Source organism: Anabrus simplex, chromosome 2 (assembly GCF_040414725.1).
Source record: "Anabrus simplex isolate iqAnaSimp1 chromosome 2, ASM4041472v1, whole genome shotgun sequence".
Taxonomy (NCBI): Eukaryota; Metazoa; Arthropoda; class Insecta; order Orthoptera; family Tettigoniidae; genus Anabrus; species Anabrus simplex.
Window position 1 is genome coordinate 324,138,668 of NC_090266.1, and position 27,580 is coordinate 324,166,247.

General features: G+C 38.3%; 1 protein-coding gene across 1 annotated transcript in view; it reads right to left on the reverse strand.

The window, feature by feature from the left end:
- Positions 1 to 27,580, reverse strand: part of Arf4 (ADP-ribosylation factor 2) — a 98,584-nt gene that overhangs the window by 11,624 nt on the left and 59,380 nt on the right. The window contains exons 3-4 of the mRNA XM_067140679.2: positions 24,227 to 24,408; positions 12,798 to 12,923 (exon numbers count right to left, since the gene is read on the reverse strand). Coding sequence (XP_066996780.1) covers positions 12,798 to 12,923; positions 24,227 to 24,408 — 308 coding nt within the window. The remainder of the gene's footprint in view (positions 1 to 12,797; positions 12,924 to 24,226; positions 24,409 to 27,580) is intronic.

A 27,580-nucleotide genomic window follows, 5' to 3' on the forward strand; every position in this document is an offset into this window, starting at 1 on the left:
TCCCCTGATCATGCTCATTGCTTGAAACTTCGTCCGCTCCCGCCCCCCGACTTCCGACTTTTTTGATCTTGTTGCAATACTCGACTGTACTGGGAGCGGAGGGACGCTAGGTTTCTTTTTTTGATGCACTCGCGGGAATAATTACAGATCATTTAGAGTTCCTGGAAACTGTCGCCTTTCTTCGCTTTACCTCTGTATTCCTTTGATGAGACATCTCACAAAAAAGTCCTTTCTATTATGTCATTAAGTCCAAAGTAATCTTGCTCCACACCATTTCTGACTATAAATTTTTGTAAAGTGCAGAGAGAATGACACACATGCGTGTACCGGTACTGTATTTGTAGCTTATAACAAAGAGACGGTGTTGCGGAGTGTTGTAACTATAATCCTACTTCACGAGAAGCACGTCATTTGCGTCGTTTGGCTGTCTGTTGACATGGGAACAGCAAGAAAGTTGCCGAAGCTGTGCCAACATCTCACGAACAACAAATTGACTTGACATGTTTTCCACTTGGAGCGGTAAACACGCGAACATGTCAAAAGTGTTAACCTCAACATTCTGAGTTAACATGCAAAGTCAACTGGAAGACACAACCACAATATACATGTCAATTGTAACATGTTAAATTTAACAGGTTGGTGTTAAATGTTAATCAGTGGAGACCGGCCTTTAGTTTTGCGATACAGTAAAACTTCGTTAATTCGAAGTCTTTGTAATACAGAAATCGGACTTCCAATTATGTGATTTCGAATTAACAGCTATCTTGTAATTCAGAAATGCCAACCCTCGCCAGTTTTCGCGGATTCTGCTTTTCCGCGTACTGCCTTCTAGGTGATATTGTGGCATTCCTTAAAACGCTGAATACAAAAGAATTACAATTTCACGCTATTTTCAACTATGAAACACACTATAGACACACCGAAGCGAGTGAAAGTGCAGGGAGCTACCGCTGCACGTTCCGGAAGACGCGTTCTATTGTGACGCGGAGAAATTTTGAATTTGAATTACTCTGTAAAATACGGCACTATTTTTTTAAAAATGTAGTCAGTTTAGAATTAAAAGTCTGAATTGTTTTCCGTTTAAATATGACATACGGGGACAGTTTTCTTCCATCTACGGTTGCACAAAGCATAACTGTACACTCAGCATCGAAAACTAGGTGAGCCAGGAGCGTGTTGGCAACCTTGATGCAAATAAAACCCGCACCCCAATTTCGTACCTCAAATTTTAAAAAAAATATGCAGGGATTATTCGTGTAAGAACAGTAAACCTTACAATGAGTTTCCAGAACCCTTCATATATTATATCAAATTATAGCAGAATAAATCTAATATACGAACATTATACTGTAGTTTTCTACTGCTTTTGACTATATTGATTTTGAGGTTAAACCTATACACAATACGTATTTGAAGTTATACAAATTTATAATAAATATTTACAGGGAAACCATGTATTAGTCATATTTAACATTTAATAAAAGATAATTTTGCACTTAATAAAGTATGACCAACCACAATAATTGAAGGTTTTATACCAGTTACGATTTCGTAACTACGAACGCATATTTTACTACATTCCGGACATGTCACTGTGAAGAACTGATAATAAATCTCAGCACTTTTCATATACACAACACATTACATTACACTATATGCCAAATAACAAACTGATTAAAAGAACATTGCAGATAGAAAATAGGAAAATACCAAGTAAGGGTTCCCCTAAATCTCTAGGAAGAACTATCTTTTATCTTGTATACATTGCCTGCAACTTAATGAAAAATCACTATTGATACGAGAGCAAAACGTAATGAACCCTCTGTTCGCTTTCATCTTCTGCGCTACAAGCATCTGCTCAGTTATTCCGGACTATACAAGACACTACTAAAGCTACTGTGCTAGGGTTCTCCTAAAACAAATTCAAGCTGTCCTTAATATTTTTCACAATTTCACCTCTTTCTAACGTTAAAAACATTCTTGGCATTGTAACTTTTTGATGTATAGATTATTTAACACAATGCGGACCGGTCCCAAGAAAACTCATGTTTGCCTAGCCGAGCGTTGTGGACTGGTGCCGAGTTATCTCGTGTTAGCAGCAGACTGAACTTGAATGCTATCTTTTGAGATATACGGGATCTATTTGGAGGTCAAGGGTGATAGAACTTTGTTATGTATGGTTCTACACAAACAATAGTCTCATTTCTTTTCGAGTATTCTTCATATCGAAGATTTTCTTTGCATTTCTTGACAACATGTTTACAAAGTTCGAAGAGCCATGCAAGATGGCAGCGCCCAGGAATCGCACGCGTTTACACAAAGATAAAATTATTCTCAAATTATGTGCTGATACAGGCTCCGAATATCTAAGTGATACTGAATATTTAGAGTTCGATGATGAAATATCTTCTAACGGAAATGTTTCAAGTGATGACGAGGATATAGTCTTATCTTCAAGGTGTGGAACTCACGTAGCGCAGAACGAGTCTGATATTTGTGTTACGGGTGTAAATATTCTAAATAATGCACTGTTTTCTGACAAATGGGTTATGGACAACAGTGAACCTAGGCTAGAGGATTTTGAAGGTGCTCCTGGTATAAAGGTATGGCCTAATGAATCTGGAAACATAGGACAAGTAGCAGGACTTATGTTTGGTGAGGAATTTTTTCAGTATGTAGCTGAACAAACAAACTTATACTATGAGCAGAATTCACATTCTTATAATGTATCCCCTAAAACACTAAAGTGGATTAATGTCACTAGCAGGGAAATTTAAAAAATTATTCCTCTGTGTATATTGATAGGGCAGGTGAAGAAATCACGTCTGAAAGATTACTGACCAACCGATCCCCCAATAAAAAGACCCATATTTCCGAAAACTATGAGCCGAAATAGATTTAGAGAAATACCCTGCATTTCAACAACTATTCAAGAAGGCCACTAGAAAAATACAGAGTAGTCCTTCAAAAGCTAGTGAAGTTCTGACAGTTTATTTGAATGCATGCACTCCAGTTTAAAGGTAGTTAGAAAGTGACCGCGCATGGGGTGAAGGGCACCCGGTCCGCAATGTGTTAAAAATGCACATTGGGTTTGAAAACAATCTTTATTCATTAAACCATCAGGAGTTTATCCACGACACTTTTCTAGTAGTTACAAAAGGTTCAACCAGATGTATGTCTACCCCTTAGTCCCGTTTCCTAATACATGGGTTGGGAATAAGACGAAATGAAATTATCTCGCATGATTTTACGGCTGGATGCCTTTCCCGATGCCAACTTCAGTTGAGTTAACGAAGATGAAATGAATGATGGTGAATGAAATTGGATAAGCAGGTGGAAGGAATACGCTGTGTTCTATGAATAGGAACTGTCCCGGCATTTGCCTGGAAGTCAAAATGGGAAACCACAGAAAACCATTCTCAGGGCAGCTAACTGCAGAGTTCGAATCCACTCATCTCCTGAATGCGAGCTTGGCTTCATAGCCACAGCGCGTTAACACACACGGCCACTCCACTCTGTATAAAAGTTTCAACCAGATATGAAAGATATTATAGATGTTGAAATATTTGTCCCGAATGACATGTCGGTATCACAATGTGATAGGTGTATCAGAACTAATCGGAAGAAATTATGTGCAAGATTTCTTTCTTTTAATTCTTGTCACACCTCTGAACGGTCTTAAAGACTTATGAATGACCACATCGGGTGTGGCTTTTGGGGCTGTACTAAGATATAAACCATAGACTTACCTGACATGAGGAAATGCGTGTCAGGCACCGACCATCTAGTGCATAACAAAGTATCGACAAAGCCAGTGGTAGCGTCTTCGAATTGCTTTCAACAATCAAACGAGCCTCGGATGGAGATAAAAAGTAATACCGAAATTGACAAAGTCTTCGAGCAGATCTGGCAGGTATGCCGGCCAATATGGCTCCGATGAAAGACAGATATGTCCGAAGAACAATGAAGGAATTGGGACTATGAATACTTTGACCCTGACTGGAAAAACTGAAGAACTTATCGATATGATGAAGAGGAAAAATCTATCCATATTGGGAATGAGTGAAACAAAATGGAGAAGGCAGGTAGCAAGATTCTTAGAGATGGCTACAAACTGGTATGGAGTGGGCGCGAGGAAGAGGCCAGAAATGGTGTAGCTTTCCTGCTAACAAAAGACATGGACACCATTACTGAAGTATCCTATAAGAATGATAGGATCATTAAATTATCTATACAGCTGGAGTCCACAAATTATACGGTTGTCCAGGTATATGCACCACAGGTTGGATGTAGTGCTCAAGAGTAGGAACAATTCTGTCAAGATCTAGAAGGTATAATTGATGAAGAAAATATCATTGGGGACTTAAATGCACAAGCTGGGACAGACAGACTTGGTTATGAGGAAATCCTTGGACCACAATGGGTTTGGGACCAGAATTGCAGAAGGCGAACAACTGCTTGATTTGTGCAGAAGAAATGGATTGATCATCAAAAATACCTTCTTCCAAAAACAAGACAGCCGCAAGATAAGATATAGCTGGGATGGAAAACGCAAGTCTCTCATCGACTATATCATCACTAACAAAGGAGGAGGGAAATATGTAACCGATGTCAAAGTTATCTCCAGTGAGAGTATGGACAGTGATCATAGTTTATTCATTGCAGACCTAAATCATGTGGCTAACACAACCCCGAAGAAAAGAAAAAGAAAACGTAAAGTGAAGACTTGGAAATTAGAAGAAGCCAAGTCTAATACAGAAGAAGAATGGAAAATTTTTAAAGATACTTTGGTGGGTGAAGCTAAAGACCTATGTGGAGTAACAGGATCGACCATGAAAGAAAAAGACACCTTGGTGGAATGACAGAGTCAGATTGGCTATAAAAGAGAGAAATTGGAGAGAGAAAAAAAAAAGTTAGACAAAGAAAAGCAGAGAGATGCACAAGATCCAGGTGGCCAAAAAAATGACTTTACAGGAACTCTACAGGGCAAAAAAACTTACAGCTAAGAGGATAGTAAGAGAAGAGAAAGAGAAAACATGGAATGGGTTTGTGGAAGTTGGAAGAGGACAGCAAAGGAAACAAGAAACTTCTTTACAGAGTAATTAAAAACAAGCGAAATAACCTAGAAGACCTCAAGGTAATAGAGCAGGACAATGGATCAGTAGTACGAGAGGAAGATGGAATCAGGAGAGAATCAATTTCAATCACTACTGATCTGCATTTAGGGCAGTCACCCAGGTGGCATATTCCCTATCTGTTGTTTTCCTAGCCATTTCTTAAATGATCGCACAGAAATTGGAAAATTATTGAACATTTCCCTTGGTAGGTTATTCCAATCCCTAACTCCCCTTCCTATATACTAATATTTGCCCCAATTTGTACTCTTGAAATCCAACTTTATCTTCATATTGTGATCTTTCCCACTTTTAAAGACACCACTCAAACTTATTTGTCTACTAATGTCATTCCACGCCACCTCTCCGCTGACAGCTCAGAACATACCACTTAGTCAAGCAGCTCGTCTCCTTTCTCCCAAGTCTTCCCAGCCCAAACTTTGTAACATTTTTGTAACGCTACTCTTTTGTCGGAAATCACCCAGAACAAATCGAGCTGCTATTCTTTGGATTTTTTCCAGTTCTTGAATCAAGTAATCCTGGTGAGGGTCCCATACAGTGGAACCGTACTCTAGTTGGGGTCTTACCAGAGACTTGTATGCCCTCTCCTTTACATCCTTACTACAACCCCTAAATACCCTCATAACCATGTGCAGAGATCTGTACCCTTTCGTAACGATCATATTTATGCGATTACCCCAACGACTGTTTTTTCTTATATTAACATCCAGGTACTTACAATGATCCCCAAAAAGAACTTTCACCTCATCAACACAGTAATTAAAACTGAGAGGACTTTTCCTATTTGTGAAACTCACAACCTGACTTAACACTATCGAGGTCACCCTGCAGCCGCTCACAATCTTGTAACTTATTTTAGTATTCTGTACAAAATAACATCATCTGCAAACAGCCTTATCTCTGATTCCACTTCTTTACACATATGATTGATATATATAAGAAAACAAAGGTGCAATAATACTGCCTTGAAGAATTCCCCTCTTAATTATTACAGGGTCAGATAAAGCTTCACCTACTCCAATTCTGAGTTCTATTTTCTAGAAATATAGCCACCCATTCAGTCACTCTTTTTTCTAGTCCAATAGCAGTCATTTTTGTGAGTAGTCTACCATGATCTACCCTATCGAATGCCTTAGATAGGTCAATCGCAATACAGTCCATTTGGCCTCCTGAATCCAGAATATCTGCTTATCTCTTTCTGAAATCCTACAAGCTGAGCTTCAGTAGAATAACCTTTCCTAAACCCAAACTTCCTTCTGTCAAACCAGTTATTAATTTTGCAAACATGTCTAATATAATCAGAAAGAATGCTTTCCCAAAGCTTACATGCAATGCATGTCAAACTGACTGGCCTGTAATTTTCAGCTTTATGTCTATCATCCTTTCCTTTATACACAGGGGCTACTATAGCAACTCTCCATTCATTTGGTATAGCTCCTTCAACCAAACAATAATCAAATACATATTTCAGATATGGTACTATATCCCAACCCATTGCCTTTAGTATATCCTCAGAAATCTTATCAATTCCAGCTGCTTTTCTAGTTTTCAACTTTCCGTGCGCGAAGAGGCGCGCGGCTGTGAGCTTGCATCCGGGAGATAGTAGGTTCGAATCCCACTATCGGCAGCCTTGAAGATGGTTTTCCGTGGTTTCCCATTTTCACACCAGGCAAATGCTGGGGCTGTACCTTAATTAAGGCCACGGCCGCTTCCTTCCAACTCCTAGGCCTTTCCTCTCCCATCGTCGCCATAAGACCTATCTGTGTCGGTGCGACGTAAAGCCCCTAGCAAAAAAAAAAAAAAAAAAAGAGTTTTCAACTTTTGTATCTTACTGTAAATGTCATTGTTATCATAGGTAAATTTTAACAGTTCTTTAGTATTAGTTACCTCCCCTATCTGGACATTATCCTTGTAACCAACTATCTTTACATATTGCTGACTGAATACTTCTGCCTTTTGAACATCCTCGCATACACACTCCCCTTGTTCATTAAGGATTCCTGGAATGTCCTCCTTTGAACGTGTTTCTGCCTTAAGGTACTTATACATACCCTTCCATTTTTCACTAAAATTTGTATGACCACCAATTATGCTTGCCATCATGTTATCCTTACCTGACTTCTTTGCTAGTTTCAATTTCCTAGTAAGTTCCTTCAATTTCTCCTTACTTCCAAAACCATTTCTAACTCTATTTCGTTCCAACCTGCACCTCCTTCTTAGTCTCTATACTTCTCTGTTATAATATAGTGGATCTTTACCATTCCTTACCACCTTTAAAGCTACAAACTTGTTTTCACATTCCTCAACAATTGCTTTAAACTCATCCCAGAGTCTGTTTACAATTTTATTTACCATTTTCCAGCAATCATTGTTACTTTTTAAAAACTCCCTCATGCCTGTTTTATCAGCCATACAGTACTGGCTAATAGTCCTAATTTTAATTTCTTCCTTTCTTTCACATTTATTTTTAACTACGACAAAAACAGCTTCGTGATCACTAATACCGTCTATTACTTCGGTTTCTCTATGGAGCTCATCTGGTTTTATCAGCACCACATCCAAAATATTCTTCCTTCTAGTTGGTTCCATCACTTTCTGAATCAGCTGCCCTTCCCATATTAACTTATTTGCCATTTGTTGTTCATGCTTCCTGTCGTTCGCATTACCTTCCCAATTGACATTTGGTAAATTGAGATCACCCGCTACAATCACGTTCTTTTCCTTATCGTTTCCGACATAGCTGATTATCTTATCAAATAATTCTGAATCAGCGCCAGCGCTGCCCTTTCCCGGTCTGTACACTCCAAAGACATCAAGTTCAAGACCTCCTGGAAAAAGTGAAGAGCCCAGTAAAAATATGGAGCCATCAATCACATGGCTGGAGATAGAGAAGAGCCTTTAACCCGTAGAGAGCCAGACAACGATATATTGTCGTTTCATATAAACGCGTAAAGTGCCAACCATGATATATCGTTGTTTGGATAGCGCGCAATTCTATACGAGTTAGTACAACTTGGGCCGTCAGATTGCAACATCTTATGTGTCAAGTCCATAGATAATTGTCATTATATTTCAACTACGCCGCTAGATAGTGCGTAAATTCATTCGCTATCATGCATTGAATTTCTAAAGTCCGTGTTCATCTACGACGTACGATCTCCATGCCGCACGAGTAAAGTGGCGACTAGCGGGAGAAGTTATTTTGTTAACGATGACGAACTGGCTGTATATCTTATTACTTTTTAGTGAAGAAGAGGATGATGAAGACTCTGATGAGGAATTCATTCCTCCAACAAGTGAGGAAGGGTAAAGTGAAAGTGTTATTGGGACTGATAACGGCGAGTTTTCTGTAAACACTCAACCACATGCTCATTGTCTGAATGTAAACATTGAAAGTGGTAATGACCGTCTGAGAGAGAGTACTGATAATGGTGACGGCTGTAACAATATCCAACAGCAACAATTTCCTGTTTTTCGTGAAACCTGATTATTATGATACTCCTAGCCCGAGACAACCCCCTTCGTCAGACGCAAACCTATAGCGTATTTTTATTTTATTTTTCACGGCTCAATTAATGAATCTCATAACTAAAGAGACAAGCAGATATGAGAAATCACGTCTTGTCACCATATGCCAGAGCACAGCAGTGGCGCCCGGTTACATTGACTGAAATGAAGGCTTTCATTGCGGTTTTGTTGGAAATGGGCATAACTACAAGGCCGAGCATATTTTCTTATTGGGTCAAAAACTCCCGTTATATTCCGTGGTTTGGAAATATGTTCTCAAGAAACAGATTCCAAATGATCTTGAGATTCTTTCATCTTGTGAACAATGATAATGTATCACCATCTGGTCACTGTGACTACAACCCATGTGCCAGGTTTGATCCCATTGTTGAACATGCCAATTGTATATTACGATACCATTGTACATAACTCTTAAACTATTGAAGATAAAAATGTAAAACTTTACATGTTTATTCATCTAAAATAGGAAATTTCAAAGAAGTCATCAATATTTACCGTTGAGTTGAATTTTCTGTTTTTTCTGTTTTGTTTCTGATTTTTAATTTTTGGTGTTTTGAAATTGTTTGGAAAATATTTTTTTTTCAAAATACCCAAGAGCATTTTAGTGCTGTAATTTAGTTCAGCAGCAAGAATGTTTTCTTGTTAACATTTAATAAAAATTTCAAGTCATAGTTATAATATTTGTGAACTATATAGTCCAGAGAGTGAGAACCTGCAATATTCTCTAAATCTGTCTGGCACTCTTGGCATACTGTGAGCAACCGGGCCTGGCACTAAGAGGGTTAAAGTATGAAGAAAGGGAAAGCTGCAAGAATAGATGAGTTAATTGTGGACATGTTGAGAGCAGGAGGAACCCCAGCAATCCAAGGGCTATATTGACTCTTAAATGTAGTATGGCAGCAAAATACCATCCCAGAAGACTGTAAGAAGGGTATAATTGTACCTATATTCAAACCTATATTCAAGAAAGGCAGCAGACGGAAATGTACCAACTACCGTGGCATCACTCTACTCTCTCATGGACTAAAAATTCTGCAAAAAATTATAGAGTATAGATTACGAGAAATTGTAGAACCACTTTAGAACAATACGGCTTTAGGCCTCGAAGATCAACAACAGATCTTATATTTTCTGTCAGGATGCTTAATGGAAACACATCGAAAAGGCCTATGACAGCATACCAAGGGAGCTTATTTGGGAGTGCCTGAGAAGGCTCAAAGTTTGAGACAGTCTAATTTCAAAAGTTAAGGTGCTTTACGGGAAAACCAGAAGTTGTGTACAAGTCGGATCTGGACTGTCAGACTGGTTTGGGACAAAAAGGGGAGTACAACAAGGTAGTACTTTGTCGCCCCTATTATTTATCATTGTAATGGATACCATATTAAAGGCGCTAAAAGAAAAGGGGCAACAAGACTTAAAGCTTTTGCAGATGATGTAGTCATTTGGGGTACTCAGAGAAAGATGTGGAATAGAGACTGCAGGGGTGGAGTCAGGAGTTTGAGAGATACGGATTAAACATCAACAAGGCTAAAACAGTGGTGTTGAAGGTACAGAAGGGTGACAATCAGTCAGAAATCATACTAAATGGAGTTTGAGAGATACGGATTAAACATCAACAAGGCTAAAACAGTGGTGTTGAAGGTATAGAAGGGTGACAATCAGTCAGAAATCATACTAAATGGCTGGATTCCGTCTCGGCAGTGGAATACAGGTGTGACAGCCTACATGTAGAGCTAGGCAATCCGCACACATGTGGGCTGTTACATGAAGGAGTGGTGAGGAAATAACATTGACAGCTTAAGGGGTCTATGAGGTTCCGAGCCTCATGAGACATGTCTGGTCGTGACATCCCAGGGAAGGGTGGTATGAGTTCCTCACCAGGGGTGATGTCGCGGCCAGACAGATTTAGGATAGAGTTAGTATATATTTAATGTAGTAAAGTAGTTCGTTTAGTTCTAAGTAGAGGTGGTGTGTTGCATGTGGAGCTGGCGATCCGCCCATGTGCAGGATGCTGCATAGTAGATTTAGAGGTAGTTAAGTAGTAAGTAGTTAGTGCTTAGCTATAAATAGTCTGTAAGTGTTTATTCTGAATTGCATATTGGAACACTGTAACTTGGAAAAAGCCTGTTATGTTCGGTTCAATAAATACAAGAAGTAAATATTACTAAATGGCACTAAGCTGGACAGTGTCAGAGAATTTAAGTACTTGGGTAGTATAATGTCCAAGGATAACTTAGCTAAATATGCAGTAAACAGTCAAATCAGCAAAGCAATACATTTTTCCTCCAAGTAAGACACCTACTATGGGATAAACAAGTACCACTGAAAACCAAGATGACACTGTATAAATCATACTACACCCCTAGCCTCACATACAGCCTGGAAACCGCTACATTAACAAGAAAGGACAACTCGAAACTCTAAGCAGCAGAAATTAAGTTCCTATGCACAATGATCCAGAAGACCAGGAGGGATAAAATCAGGAATGAAAAAGTCGGAGAGGACATAGGACTAGAAGACTCATTACTCCAGAAGATCTGAAGTGGTTTGGTCATGTGAAAAGAATGAGTGCCAATAGGTCCGCAAGAAAGGAGTGTGAAAGAGAAATAAGGGGAAAGAAACCAGTGGGCAGACCTAGAGATAAATGGACAGACTTAGTCGACAAGGATGTAGAAAAGAGAGGTGAAGATTGGGAGCGGATTGTGAACAAAGAATGGTTCATGGACCAAACAAAATGGAAGGGGCTCGTATAACACACCTGGGAAACTGGAGTTGTCAACGATGATGATGATGATGATGATGACTAAGATATAACTTTACTCACCCATATTTCAATATTTACTATTTAAAGATACTTGACATTAGCTCACAAAAATACAAGGACATGATAAAGTATGTGTATTGGAAAGGAAAACCAGATGTTCACTGAACTGCATATTGCAGTCTAAGGTAAAGCCATTCCTTATATACAATGTCCTTGTTATGAATGGTAATACCTAGGTTATCTATGGCAGCTTATTGAACTGAAAACTCAACATACATCATACTATGAATTGTATCTATGGCAGCTTATTGAACTGAAAACTCAACATACATCATACTATGAATTGTATCTGTTATACCTGGTTCATTCTATGAGATAGCAACACCGTTGGCCATCAGTCCCACACATTTAGTAGGTACATCAATTCTGCTTGATAACCTGTATTAGTCCTATGAGTATATGTTTCATAGTAACTGGTTATGTTTATTATTAGGAAGGAAGGGACCTGATTACACCATTTGTCCACAGTTCAGTCAGCTAGAAAAAAAGCAGCTTAAATAATGAGCAGTTTCTAAATGTCTGTAAAAATGTACTCATTTCTGGTCATGCTAATTAATAATGAATGTATATGTGATTTCTACACCTACTCATAAGGAAAGTCCTAAATGTCTCATCACCTTCCACTGAGGATAAGGTATCCTTGGAATATCTATGTTAAAGGTGGTCTTATCTAGAATAGCAAGCTATTGTTAAAACTTTCCTTAACCCTTCAACACTCACATTTTGTGTTTAGTTTGTGTACATGAACAGTGATCACTTCAATAAAGTTGAATATGCTTGACAGAAGCCAGTGATATTGAGCCTTATAGAATTAGGTGGTGTCTGCAGACGTTCAGTGGCTTAATATTTGGCCACTTACTGTTTGTGTCATTTCCTGCACTGTGCTGCCATTTGGGACGAAAGTGGCTAAATATTTAGACACTGAGTTCTTGCATACCTAGCAGTATCACGTGTATATTCTCAGTTCGTTGCTATACAATGAGTGTTTCTGGAGTGATTGCTATATTATATCCCGATATTCATAATTTCATGTAAGTATAATGATTTTTAACCATTGTCAATAATCCATGTGAAGCTAATAGCTAATAGTACACATATTTAGCACCAGCCTATTGTCAGTAGGAATGAACAGTAGCTAAATAATTAGCCACCAGGTTCTGAAGTTCATTTGAAAGGGTTTTATGAAAAAAACCATATCAAATCCAAACACTTACCCCTGCTACAAATAATGTTCTTCTAATAAAATTTTTAAAAATGATCACTCGCCACTGACCTACAAAGGGTTAAATATTTTGCTGAAGATAACTTACATGTCGATTGCGAAGCTGATTTAGTCCCAACTTGTCGGTAAGTTCAGCTGCACTCATAGCATTGGGAAGATCTTGCTTGTTTGCAAAAACCAACAATACTGCATCTCGAAGTTCATCTTCTTGGAGCTATAAAAAAATACTATGAGTAAAGCCACAGTTCAACAATGCTGTTGCATATATAAAGCCATTTAAAGGTGCATTAGGAATATTTTTCATTAGCAATATTTTCAAAATTCAGACACATAGTATAAAAATACCATATGAATACAGAGAAATCCCTGAACCACTGCTTTATTTATATGCACCAAAGCCAATAAGCAGCAGGGAAAGTATATAAAACATTTCATCATCAGCATCACAGTTAACAGATGTGATATACTTAGCAAGTCTACTGCCTTCATCATTATTTCTAACAAATATACACAAATGTGGAATCAATTTACAAATATCAGTACACTATGGAGGTGTTATAATTAAATGCAGAAATACAACCACAAGACGTCACAATCACACTAATTCAACCCTACCTTCCACACTTGGGAATATCTTAAACCTGGCGAGTTGGCGCACGGTTAGGAGCGTGCAGCTGTGAGCTTGCATCCGGGAGATAGTGGGTTCGAGCCCCAGTGCCGGCAGTCCTGAAGATGGTTTTCCGTGGTTTCCCATTTTCACACCAGGCAAATGCTGGGGCTGTACCTTTTAAGCCACGGCTGCTTCCAACTCCTAAGCCTTTCCTATCCCATCGACGCCATAAGACCTATCTGTGTCAGTGGAATCTAAAATTGTAGGGAAAAAAAAAAAGTTCTGGGCGTGACGAGTTAATTTGTCTACCAATAGTTGTTAATCAGGTAATGATGAGTTAACTCATCTAGAGCCTTCGAAAATTGATATCTGCTGGGCGGGACGTGTTATCTTGTCTCTTATTGTTGTTTAGTGTAGTTCTGTGATCGCGTTATAGATGTCAGTATGTACAAGACTTGCTGCGATAGAATGCGCGCCAATATTTAATTGTATTTTCTACCGTACAAAAAGGCTAAGCACGGTCGTTTGTATGATGAAACTATTCTTCATCGCACTGATTCAAATGATGTATTAGATGACAACTCTTTGGATAGCAACGATAACAAGTAGTGAAAGTGGCAGTGAAATTGCTTCTGGAAATGAACAAGTGATGCAGCCACTTCGCACTGGCACAGCTAAGGTAATCCCCGTGCTCCCTTCAAGTTTGTATCGGGCAGTAAAATAAGTATTGATGTAAGCGATTCCAATAAAGCGAGCCCATTGTTCTGTTTTAGCCAGTTTATAGAGGAGGATCTAATGAATAATGTGAGCAAACAAATGAATATGCAGAACAATTTTTCGAAGTGCATGCGGTATTGAAGCCTTGGTCGCGAGCTCGCAATTGGACTCCAACTACCACACGAGAGATACAGTTATTCCTATCCCTTCTCATTTTTCAAGGAATAATAAAGAAGCCTACTTATGAACTGGACTTTAGTCTCAAGGATTCCATCTCGACACCATTCTCCAACAAAGTGATGAGTGAGAACATTTTTTCACCATTATTGAAATTTTGTTGACAATAAGACTTACGATGCCAACGAGAGTGGGAAGTAGTTCAAAATCTTACCTGTTTTGAATCCAATTCAAAAGAAGTGCCAAGAATTGTATACAGCACAGGAAAACATTTGTGTGGATGAATCACTAGTGCTGTGGAAAGGAAGGCTGCAGTGGAAGCAATTCGTACCTTCAAAAAGGAGTCGCTTTGGTTTCAAACTGTTCATTCTTTGTGAGAGTGGTTCAGGGTACATTTGACTTGGGGTACCTGATGTTCTCAAGAATGAACGCTTGAAGAAAGGTGAGCATATTGCCAGATATAAGGACAAGATTATGGTCCTGCGCTGGAAAGATAAGAGGGAAGTTACTATGATTAGTACGATTCACGACGAGACCTTCATAGAGTAAGAGAAAAGGAACAAAGTGGAATGAAAACCCAAGCTAGCAGTGGACTACAATGAGAATATGGGTGGAGTAGAGAAGAGCGATGGACAAATGGAGACATACCCTATTGCACGAGAAGGAGTAAAGAAGTACTACCTCGAACTCTTCATGCATTTGTTAGACATTGTTTGTTTCAATGCTTTCCAGCTATATACGAAAAACGGAGGAACCAAAGACAGGCTGCATTTTATGATTGAGCTAGGTGAACAGATAGTTCAAGAGAATCTCGAAGAAGCAGCCAACGGAATGTCAAGCCCCCACGTAGGAAGGCCATCATTGAAACCTGCACCAACATGACTTACACAGAGGCATTTCCCAGACTTCATCCCTTCTAGTGACCAAAAGAAGTGTGTGACAAGGAGGTGCAAAGTGTGTTATGACAAAGATGTTAGGAACAAAAGTCAGTATTAGTGCCCAGATTGCAAGGTTGGACTTTGTGTAGCTCCGTGCTTCAAGGTGTACCATTGCAAATAGAAATTCATTGAAGAGAAACAATTTTGAAGATTGTCTTACAATTCTTTTTTGTAATATCATGTACAGTATACTCCTCTACTTTTATTTTTGGCCGTTTTTCTTGCTATATTGTTATAAAACAAATTCATATAGTGTAATAATAACGTACTTTATTACAACAGTGACATCGTATTATTGGTTGTTAGTTACAAATTCAAATCAAAAGAAGCCAAGTTTCCCTTTGCAAAAATAAAATTATCATGAATATGTCTCTTGGTCATGGCAATCCATAAACGGCTGCTAATTACAGATGACCACCAGCCATCAGACATAGCCGGCACGGTTGCTAGGTAACATTGTATGTCCATCGATCCATACCTTACATCACAGCCTGCACGGTTGCAAGGGTTACACTTCCGTCACAACTTTTGTGACATTAACTTCCGTAACACAAATTTTCAGATGACCACCAGCCATAAGGCACATTTATGTCAAAATGGGCAGGCTAGATAACTCGTCTTCCGAGAAGGCATGCAAGCGTAATGGGCAGGAAGAGTTTCTTCGTCATTCGCGAAAGCATAATGGGTGTGACGAATTAACTCTTTTTCAGTCAAAATACATCCCCGCTTCAAATGTTTGTTTCTCGGTGAAAACTCCCCGGTCAAGAGGTTAAATAAATATTGTCCAAATAAAACACTTTATGACATCCCAGTTTTCTGCGTGTTTAAACCTTGGGGCTCGAATAAGTTTGTCTGGTTACACAACTTTACTCGTACTTATTTTTCTGGAAAAATATGGGCATAGTGCTATCTATTCTCATGGCTAAAAGTGAACAAAAACCAAAATGAAGTCTTTACGTAATTACGTAAATCTGGAAATGAATGAGTTTTTAGGTAGGCTTTCGTTGTTTAATTCTACCCGCTGTATTGCAAGTCTCGAAGCAAACATCTCAATGAAGACCTAGTTTCACAGGAAAGATTTCGAAGAAGAAATTAGTTTTTCTCTGCCTTTCTTTGTTGTGTCTATTACTGCACTTAGCAGAGTCGTTTGTAATATTCCGAGTGTGTGTCTAGATGAAGTGTGGCTTTCCATTCAGTAGCCCGTCATCTTGACTAAATTTTTTTTATTGAAATGGTACTTTACAGATGGGATACTGTCTAAGAGTTGCTAAAAGCTTCATGATGCCAATGACGTGTGCAGGTCTTGGAAAAAACTTATGTCGGAACATACCATATATATATATGTGCAAAGGGTTAAAAATAGTATAATGTGAATTATATTTCCTGCCACCTAAAGAACAAAAAGTACAATTCCAAGCAAAATAATTTCTTAATATCACAGAGATTGTATCCTATATTATAGTCAAATACAGAGTTCTAACAAATACATTTTCTTATGAAAGAAGCATGATTTTCAGCACACCAAATATATACATCTAATAAAGTATTATTCACTATTTCAAAAATATTTGGCGCACAAAAGTTCCTTCTATTACTGCAGCAATTTGGAAGAGACTAATGCGGTTACCTAATATGCCATGCCCTAAAACAATGATAATTTTGCAAAAGGTGTAACATATGGTCTCCGATCAAAACTGTGTGTGAGACTTATACGTACTACAAAAAATGTTGGGCCTCCTCCTACTTTCCAAATTACTTGAGGTTGGCAATATTTTAGGATTAACACATTGGAGACGCCACTCGTAGGAACTACGGGCGCGCTATTTCATTGCTGCTGATGGAGCTCTGAGAATCTACGCGCACATTTTCACTGTCGGTAAAAAAAAGTAGGAGCTGCCATCTGAGCGAGCTGTGACTTCACCAGGTTATTGCTGAATGCTTCTTTAAGCATAAAATGTACTAGTTATGAGCGTAAATCAGAAGCTCTTATTTCAAGGCACTGATAACACAGCCACATTCCTACATAAACTGGGGCTGCATCATCGTTGACTCTCAGCTGTGAAAAGGGCGGGTATGTACGTATGGTACATGCGGACAGGAAGAGTGTGTGTTCGAGAGGCAGGCTTGGTGGTGTAATTCTTGTGAATATTTAGCATATCTAATTAAAGTGTACGAATTTCGACAATGAATCCATAATGGATGTTGTTATGGAAGACACGAGTTCTGAAAATGAGGGTGAGGATAACAATTGCACACTAAGTAAACATGATGATTCTAGCCCTTCAGGCAAGTAAATGTAGATAATGGACTGATTTCAAATTGGTGTGAAGTGTAACGTAGTTTTATACAGCTTCCTTGAAGTGGATTCTGTAATATTGTTCTGTACCGCTTCCTAAAAGTGTGGGCGTTTCTCGTGTGCCAGCAGCAACTCGATGCAACCCCGTCATCTAACAACGAACAGTGGGAAAGCAAATTACTTCTTGTAAAAAAGGATATTGGTGCCAATTGACCAATTAGGTTAGAATCTGTATTAGTGTGTTTCAGTAGACGTGTCCACAATATTAGACAGATTTCGAAATATTAACTGAACTGGCATCCATAATTGCGTCAGATTTTTTTTCATTTGTAAAAGTTATCTTCATGAATTTATATTTAAAAATTGCTGCACTGTTATGATAATTATAACTTTTTTTTTTGTACAAGAAAGTGTGATTTTTCTAAATATTCCAAAAGTTGTTATAATCATGGCTTACTATGGCATTAAAAAAATGTCAAAAATCATTAAAAATCCCGAGATTTCTGGAGGGTAGTACATTCAAGTTATGGCCGTCTCCAGTGTGTTAAGCCCAGGCTTATGGGTGTATTCTTTTCCTGACCTCCGCCTCATGTGAGGGATTGCATTAATGTGTTTTCGTGCTTGTTGGAAGTGCGATATGTTGTGTGAAAATGAAGGATTGTAGTAAGACAAACACAAACCCCAGTCCCCAAGCTAGAGGAATTAACCTGGCCAGGAAATCAAATCCGTGAACTGAAGGCCACTACAATGATCAACCAATCAAGGAGCTAAGTACCTTCTACCATCATGGCTTCTAAACAAATTGCTGACATGCATTAACTAAAAGCAGTATACTGATTATTAGGGCTAGGATTCTGATGATTTTGCATTATTTTTTTTTGTAAGACTGACATGTAAATAAATAAATAAATAAATAAATAAATAAATAAATAAATAAATAAATAATTAAATAAATAAAATAAATAAATAAAATAAATAAATAAATAAATAAATAAATAAATAAATGTTTCACGAAAGAATGAGTTCAATGAAGTTATTTGTTAGTTTTTTTTCATTTTTTGCCATTTTTGAAGCATAGGGCATTTTTGGGGGAAATTTTAGGTCAATTTGGTCATTTTTCTACTATTTAAGAAAGGATAATTTTTTTTAATGTTTAGCTATTTTAATTCTGTATTTTACTAAATTTCCATGTTGAATATTTTGTTTGATTTCATACAAGCACAACATGGATTTTCCAGGAAACGGAAAATGGGGAACCACGGAAAACCATTTTCAGGGCTGCCGACAGTGGGGTTCGAACAAACTATCTCCCGATTACTGGATACTGGCCGCACTTAAGCGACTGCAGCTACTGAGCTCGGTGACTTCAGGATGAAGGAACATTACTACAACAGAAGCTTATTGGAGAAACCCATTCATCCTTTTCACCATTCTTTGAAGACTGTGTAGATTGTTTCTTTGTGCCGATATTCCTTTGAGTAAGTTAAACTACCCTAAATTGCACAATTTCTTAGAGAAGCACACGGGCAAATTCTTCTACGTTAAGGAAAATCTATGCTATGAAAAACTTTGGAAAAAATCAGGAAAAGAGTAGGAAATTAAAAAATATGGGTATCGATGGACGAGACGACAGACTGTTCAGGACGATATCTAGCTAATGTGGTGGTAGGAACACTGGATGAGGATGTTCCTGGGGAACACTTTCTACTCTATTGTGAGCATTACAAAATGTGAACTACTCAACAATCAGCAAAGTTCTTGATAAATCGTTGACGTTGTGACCTGATCATGACAATGTGTTGCTTTTAGTAACGGATGCAGCCCCCTATATAGTCAAGGCTGCTAATTCGCTTTGTGCTCTCTACTCTAAAATGGTGCATTTAACTTGCTTGGCCCAAGCATTACACGGAGTCGCGGAGGAGGTTCGCTGTCATTTGCCAGAAGTTGACCAATTGACAGGATGTGTGAAAAGGTATTCTTGAAGGCACCCTCTCGAGTTTCAACTTTCAAGTCAAAAGCTCCAGACATTCCACTTCCTCCTCCCGTTTTGACAAGATGGGTAACCTGGATTGAAGCCTGCACGTATTATAGCAAGAATTTAGAAGTGGTGAAACAAATCATGGATTCATTCGACAACAATGAAGCTGCATCAATCAAAGCAGTGCAAAAACATATGGCAGATAGTGAAATTGCAGGGAAACTTGCTTACATAAAATAAAATTTTGGATTTCTTCCTACTGTCATAACTGCTCTGGAAAAGTCGGAAGTGCCGCTAGTGCAGCAGTTACAACTTGTGCTGAAAGTGGTGAATGAATTGGATTGCACGTGTGGCAAAGTGGGACAAGCTGTGTCTGAGAAGATGAAGGTTTTGGAGAAAAATTTTCTCTTTGTGATGTTGATGACAGTGAATTAAATTCAAGTGACACTGTTTCCTTTAAGTATGTTCCTGATGCGTCGGTGGAGGTAGAAAGGAGCTTTTCTATGTATAGGCACCGTGTGTGTCGCTCTAGCGGCCGGGTGGAGAACAACACATGAGGCAGACTCCAGACTCGCAGTAGCTGTTCTGTTATGACTGAGCATGTAGTTACTCCGATGATACTGGCAGAGAAAAGGAGATCAAGTAAATGCAATTGTTGTGTTGTCGGATGTTCCAATACGCTAATACGGGAAGTGAAGTACAATGTTACTGTTTTCCAAAACGAACGATAGAAGTGGACCGAAGTAGGCGAGCACACAAGCAGTTAACCGAGCGAAGTAAGTAGGCCTACACATGTACTGCACATGTTGGCAATAAGTTCAATTGATCCAATTTAATTTAATTTTGGTTTTAATTTTTAGCACTGATAGATCACTTTGGCAACCTCCGACTTACTCAAGAATATGTAGTGCACAGTTCATCGGAAACAGAAGATCTGGACACCCATTAAATCCAGCCTATGTTCCGACAGTATTTCCGGATGAATACAAGAAGAGGAATGTGTCACCGGGACCCAGCTTACAGTGATTTCACAGACAACTCAAGCGATTAAGTAAAGGAAAAATCAGATGGAAAATTTTCAAGTACAGTTTGCCCAAATAACATAACCAAGGATGCATCAGTGGGAATAGATGCATTTGATTTTCATTTTTCAGACTTCATGTTTTCTTGTTCAATAAATGAAAGTGACGCAAATACACAAGCATGTATTCCACTTAATTTCGGTCTGGGAGGGGACATAACGAAACATGATAAAATGTGTGGAACGGAAGACGATCATGCAGACATCAAGGGTCCAGGTTTCCAAGGCTACAGTCCCATAAGGAACAATACACAAATGCGTGATTTAAGAGGTATGAACGTCTTTGCCTTGCTGCTTGCATTATTACCAAACTGCAATGTTTCAAAATTATGTAAAGAAACCAGATTGATTTTCCTAGTGAAAATGAAAACCAGACAGTCCTATTTTACTTTGAGAGTGCTATTCGGTGTTCACAGGACAACACGGTCAAGTATTATTAAGATTGTGCTTATGCAAGTGGAACTGCGTACGAAATATTTCATATTCTGGCCTAGTAAGGAAAGTATTCAAGAAACAATGTCTCCAGCAATGAAAAGAAATTACGATAATTGTCTAGTCATTATTGACTGCACGGAATTTAGGGTTGAACAGCCTCTCCAAGTAGATCAGAGTGTGTATTTCAGTTCTCAATACAAGGGTTGCTATACTGCAAAAGTTTTAATTGCAATCAGGCCTAGTGGTATGTTCGCCTTTAAATCCAAAAGTTACGGTGGAAGAGCTAACGACTCATTCATAACAACCGACAGTGGTTTATTACCTTTCCTTCAACCTGGCGATGAGGTCATGGCTGATAAAAGGATTTCCTGACATCAGAACTAATTTATCTGGCCACAGTGTCGTAATCGTTACACCACCATTCTTACACGGCGGGAGATTCACAACCGAGGAAGTTGAGAATACTTACAATATTACGAGTGTTAGAATTCACGTAGAAAGGTTTATTCAAAGAATCAAAATATACAATATATTACAGAAATTGCCAACAAATTTTTCCACACATGGATGACATCGTGCATATGTGTTGCGTGTTAACGAATTTGCCACCTACAATAATTAAAGAATAGTTTGAGAATTGTTCTACCATCAGTTTGTTTTATATATTCTTTGTTTACATTTTGATCTGTTCAGTGTTCAACAAGCAAGAATTGACAAATAAATACTTTATTATTATTATTATTATTATTATTATTATTATTATTATTATTATTATTATTAGGAATACTGCTAATTTTTGGAAAGTAATTATTGAAATAGAACTTTATCACTTTGATGAGACATTCCTCGACATACTTATTGCCCTGATAAATAGGCATTGTCAACTGTTGTGCTTTGCTATATAGACATAGATCACATTTTTCGAAGCCAGTTGCGTACATCAGTATTTGTGTGTAATAGATGTGACTTGTCTTTAACTGTATTCTATTTTGCTCATCAAAGTAAAGATAACGTACTCGCACATTTCCTGACTCATCTACTATTAGTTTAGCTTTACAGAAAGATGGACACTTAACTTCTAAAACTCTGTCAGCTACATTTTCTTTGAGAACTATGCCATCTGGAGATCCACAAATCCAAGGTTGTTTCTCGTGGATTATTAACCCACATCGAATAACACGAACACCAAGTGAACTTCCATAGCATTCTACAGCTTCACTTTCCATTTCACTTCCATAAGAAAGATTGTTCAAAGCAACTCCCCCAATTAGAAATTCAATTACAAATGCGAGAGCTAAAGTATCAAAGTTATGTCGCCCAGTTTTGATCCGATGTACTTTTGTGCTAGCGGATATTCTTATCTTTCTTTCTTGAAACCATCGAGGGCTACCTGACAGAGAGAGAGTCCAGGGAGATTTTAATTATATGATCTGTATCAACCTGCACTTTGTTGGTAAAAAACATTTCGTCACTCACTGTGCGAAAGGTGTATTTGTCTGGCAAGCGCATGTCGTTAGGGACTTGTAATAGTTGTGTCACAATTTCCTCAAATTCTTCTCTCTCCACATCATTGACTACCCTGCCTAACAATGAGGTGACTACGGCCCTGCACGATTGTTCAATTTCAGTACTTGCTTCTGCTCGAAGCATTGTATGAAGACTGCAAGGTATGCGTTTTAAAATATCCTCAGTTAATTCGAAGGGGGGAAGAGATGTCTCCAAAGTCTTTTTACTGAACAGTTCTTCTACACGTTTGCCTTTTCTATATTTTTCTCTTTGTTTTCGGGCTAGGCTTTCCCCATTGTTGCGGACGGTCTGTTTTGGAGGTAACACTTTCATTATTTATATAATACACTACCACAGCTATGTGTTCTCAAGTTCCTATGGCGCCAACAGGACAGGAACATTCGCTGGTAGACACATTACGATTCTGGTCAACCTGAACACACAATAAAAATGCGTACAACTTAGCAAACATGCATTAAGTAATCCTTACTAAATAAACTTCATAAATTGTTACCTAACTACACCTTGCCTACCTCAAGTTTCACGATATAAGGCAGCCAAGTGACAGACAGTTGTCGGGTGACTCTTCCTGTGATGTATCCTAAACCATTCGAAATTAACTCTTCAACGCCATTCACGTGGTCACTGACAACAAGGTTTCTTCCTTTATTGCATGATGATTCACTTAGATCCCAAAATTGAATCGCTTTTAAACCCGCAACTTGTTCGAATGTCACATGTTGTACTGAGACTCTCGCACTACGCCTCATCTCGTTTCAGAACGGGCCACTATGTAGCGCTAGTAGTAGCATTTCGATCTATCTGCACGGTGCCTATAAAGCTTTGTTGGCTGATAATAGACAAATCATTTTCATTTGAAAATCTACACCATGTATTCATTGTTCACTGCAACTCTGATATTTTGGAATGAACAATTGGGACCTTTATGATTGACAAATGTCTTTTGTAAACACGTGAGTATTATTTTCAAAATTCATAACTAAAAAAGTATTACAAAATGTCTGTTTTGCCAATAATAATAGCTTGAATTCATTTTGTTACCGCACAAGAATAAAATAATACAGAAATCATAGAAAATCAAAGGTCTTTTTTTAATTTTAGGTCATAAATGCATTTTTTATTTTACATTTTTGGCAGTTTTTTAGGTCATCATAATCCTAGCCCTACTGATTATACAAGTCAGGGCAGCAGATAAGAGCACCAACCAATCCAGAAAGAACATAGTTTTCAAGAACTACTACTTCCATGTGTGTGGTCTCACCGCACTTTTGCCTCTAATCTTCATCCATTTCATGAACTTATATTGCATACCAGTTGGTAATATTCTGTAGAGGAACTAAATACAGAAGCTAAATATACAAATATGTTATGAATCAACCACAATGCCACTCAATTTTAACTCAACTACAATGCTACTTAATTTTAACTCTCACATAAAAAAAAAAATGAACTCATCCAATTTAACCTGAATTTAAATCAGTTATTCCAGCTGAATTGCATGACCAGAGCACACTATTACAGATGTAATACATAAATAAATAAAAAACTGCACATTATACTTGACTCCCTTCCTAATATTTTTCACAAGGGTACAAATACTACAGAGTAGATCGACAGATGTCAACAATTTCAACAGTGTTTGCTTGGTAAGCACAACTGCAGTTATTTTCCTTTTCATATGAAAACACCTTCCTAGCTACATAGCAGCCTATTCTAAAATAAAAATAACATAAGCAACAAAATGGTAGAGATAATTACCATATTCTGGAGCTCTTTTTCTGCTTCCGCAATTCTCTCTCGATCATTTGAATCAACAACAAAGATGAGGCCTTGTGTGTTCTGAAAATAATGCCGCCATAATGGTCTGATCTTATCTTGACCACCAACATCCCAAACGGTAAAGCAAATGTTTTTGTATTCAACTGTCTCAACATTAAAACCTGCAAGCAATAACCACATTTTAGTCAATACTTGTACAAAGAAATCTATTTTACCATACTAATTCAGTATTTCCGTGCATACAAAATGAAACAAGAGGATCCATCATTTAAAAGGTTTCAAACATTAGCAACTCCTACAAAATGGGAGCAAAGCACTTGCAACAACATTTTGCCTCACTCAAACAATGAAGCACAATGACAGCATTCATAAGTAACTTATATAAATAAAAATTTTAATTCAATTTACCAAAGGAAAGAATGATTAATAATTGTCAAACATTCCCCTTTACACCTCTGTACTGCCACTGTATACAGTGCTGCTTGCACAACTCGTCAGCACACCAAACAGGGTTGAATTCAGGTTTGAGATCAAAATAGGAATGTGTTTTCTAAAACTGCACACTTTGGAAACAAAAGTCGAAAAGACATATTTAAGGGGGAAAAAAGCCATTATCCCATTGTTTTCACCTCATTAACAAGATTTAACCCATTGGGATCAAGAGCCCCATGTTTGGAATAAGTCTCTACACTTAACTATTGCTAGGAATGAGAAGGAAGCAGGTAAGGCCTACATGGTAGGTACTATCGTAACATCCACCTGGAGTTGAAGTAGTAAAACCATTTTCTAATAGCTGACAGCAGGGTTATCAAACCAGTCTCCTCCTGCATAATGCTCCAGTCCTTCAGTCTACTATGTGGCAGAGATGGGAACTGAACCCACAACTAGATGGGAAGTAACTATGGTTACCCCTAGGCCATAGCACTACAGTCCACCCATTTTCATAAAAATGCCTATGCTTTGACCCACAAGAGTTGGAGTCTGATGACATTTGAGCGGCTAAAGCAGCAACTACACTGTGAGCTGCATTGACGTAGTTACCTCCGCTTGTGATGCATCATCCTTTAATACAGGCCTAGTGTTTAATAAAACACGAAGGCCTAATGAAAGTCAAAAACCTTTGCCCATTCCTAAGCTCATACTACCAATTTCAGCATTTGAGTCAGAACATGTCATTGCTGATAAGTACGAGATCTCATAATCAATAACAAAAATCAACTGCTGATAATTACATAAGATACAAAAAAGTTGCCAGTCTATATCCATCAGCTGATCATAAGGAAGTCATACAGAATAGAGGTAGCAGATAGGGACCCTTTTCGGAGGCAGCCCTACCCAGGGAGTGGCGCCCCTGCCTGTGTGAGTCCCACAGCACACTGACCCGGTGTGTAACATCTGGTAAGGGTCCCAGCTCAGGGTTACGAGTGAAGACATTAACGACTTCTACAGCGGAGAAGGTGGACTTCGGTACGGTGGAGATGGCGGAAGAGGCAGCCCTGTATTCAGGGATTAATATGAGTACAACCTGCTGCCTTGTAGGTTGAGGTGACTGGACACCAAAGGCTAAGGGAGAAAACCCTGAAAGAAAATCTCCGTCTGCGTTAGGCTCAGCAGGTCAGAGGGATTGCTACAGCCCGATGTTACACCAGCTACCCAAACCAAACGAAGACAAAGTATCAGAGTGGGAACATTAAATATCCTGACATTGACTAACAAAACTGAAGAGCTGGTCGACCTCATGGAAAGGAGGAAACTTCTGATCATGGGCCTGAGTGAAACAAAGTGGAAGAAAACTTGGAAAATGAACATCAAATTGGACTATAGTCTCTACTGGTCTGGAAATGAAGAGTCTAAGAATGGAGTAGGATTTTTAATACATAAAGACATAGATGCTTGTAGTGAAGTTGAGTTTGTTAGTGAAAGGATAATTAAGTTATCTGTGAACTTAGGAGGGAAAAAGTACAATGTGATCCAAGTCTATGCTCCACAGGTAGGATGCTCAAAAGAGGAAAAGGCCAACTTCCTTAATAACTTAGAAGAACACACTGAGTACGACAATCTAATTGTAATGGGTGATTTTAATTCACAAGTTGGCTCACAACGAACAGGATATGAATCCATACTGGGCCCTCATGGAATGGGAAACAGAAATGAAGAGGGAGAATATATGCTAGATCTATGCATGAAAAACAACCTGATAGTGAGTAACACTTGGTTCAAGAAAAGAGACTCCCATAAAATCACAAGATATAGCTGGTATGACAAAATAGGTACAGTAATAGATTATATTCTGATAGATCAAAATGTATGGAAAAATGTCAATGATGTTAAGGTCATTTCAAGTGAAGACCTTGGTGGAGACCATAGACTGTTGGTTGCAGTTATTGCAGAGAAAAGATCTCCCGAAGTCTATAACAAAAGAGACCCAAAAATAAAAACTTGGCGACTAACCGAGCCAAGTGTAAAGGAAGAATTCAGGGAAGGTGTCTGCAGGTTGTTGCCAAGAGAAGAACTGCAATTTGTAGATGAAGAATGGGATACTCTAAAGAAGGTTGTGGTTGGTACAGCAGAAAAAGTATGTGGACGACAGAGTCAAATAAGAAAACCTAAAGAAACTGCCTGGTGGAATGATATTAAAAAGACTATCAATGACAGAAACCGTGCAAGAAGATCCTTATATCAAGCAAGAACGCGGGGAGATCAACATGAAATAGAGGAGAAGCTGTCACTTTACAGAAATAAAAAATTACATGTCAAACAGTTGGTTGTAGCTGAAAAGCAGAAATGCAAGGAAGATATGGCTACCAAAATAACGCAGGATGGAAATGAAAAACTGTTATACAGTATTGTTAAGAATAGAAGAACTCAAAATGAATCTACCCAATCTGTAGAACTTCCTAATGGTGAGGTGACTAGGGATAAGACCAAAATATTACAGGAGTTCCAAAGGCACTTTGAAACTTTGCTGAACTGTTATGAAAATGTCACCCCATTAGACAACGAACCTTATGATTTTGGCAGCACAAATACCACTAATCTGACATGGCTGGAAGTAGAGACAGCAATATCTAAGCTGAAAAACAGCACATCAACTGGATCAGATGAATTAAGTGTTGAGATGATCAAAGCACTAGGAGAGGTGGGACAACAGTGGATGTACAGGGTACTAAATAGAATCTGGAAAGAGAATGTAATACCCAATAACTGGAAGCAAGAAGTCATGATCCCATTGTTGAAAAAAGGTGATAGATAGAAATGTAACTAGTACAGAGGTATAATTCTGCTGTCACATGGCCTCAAAATCTACGAATCCATTCTTGAGAGCAGGATTAG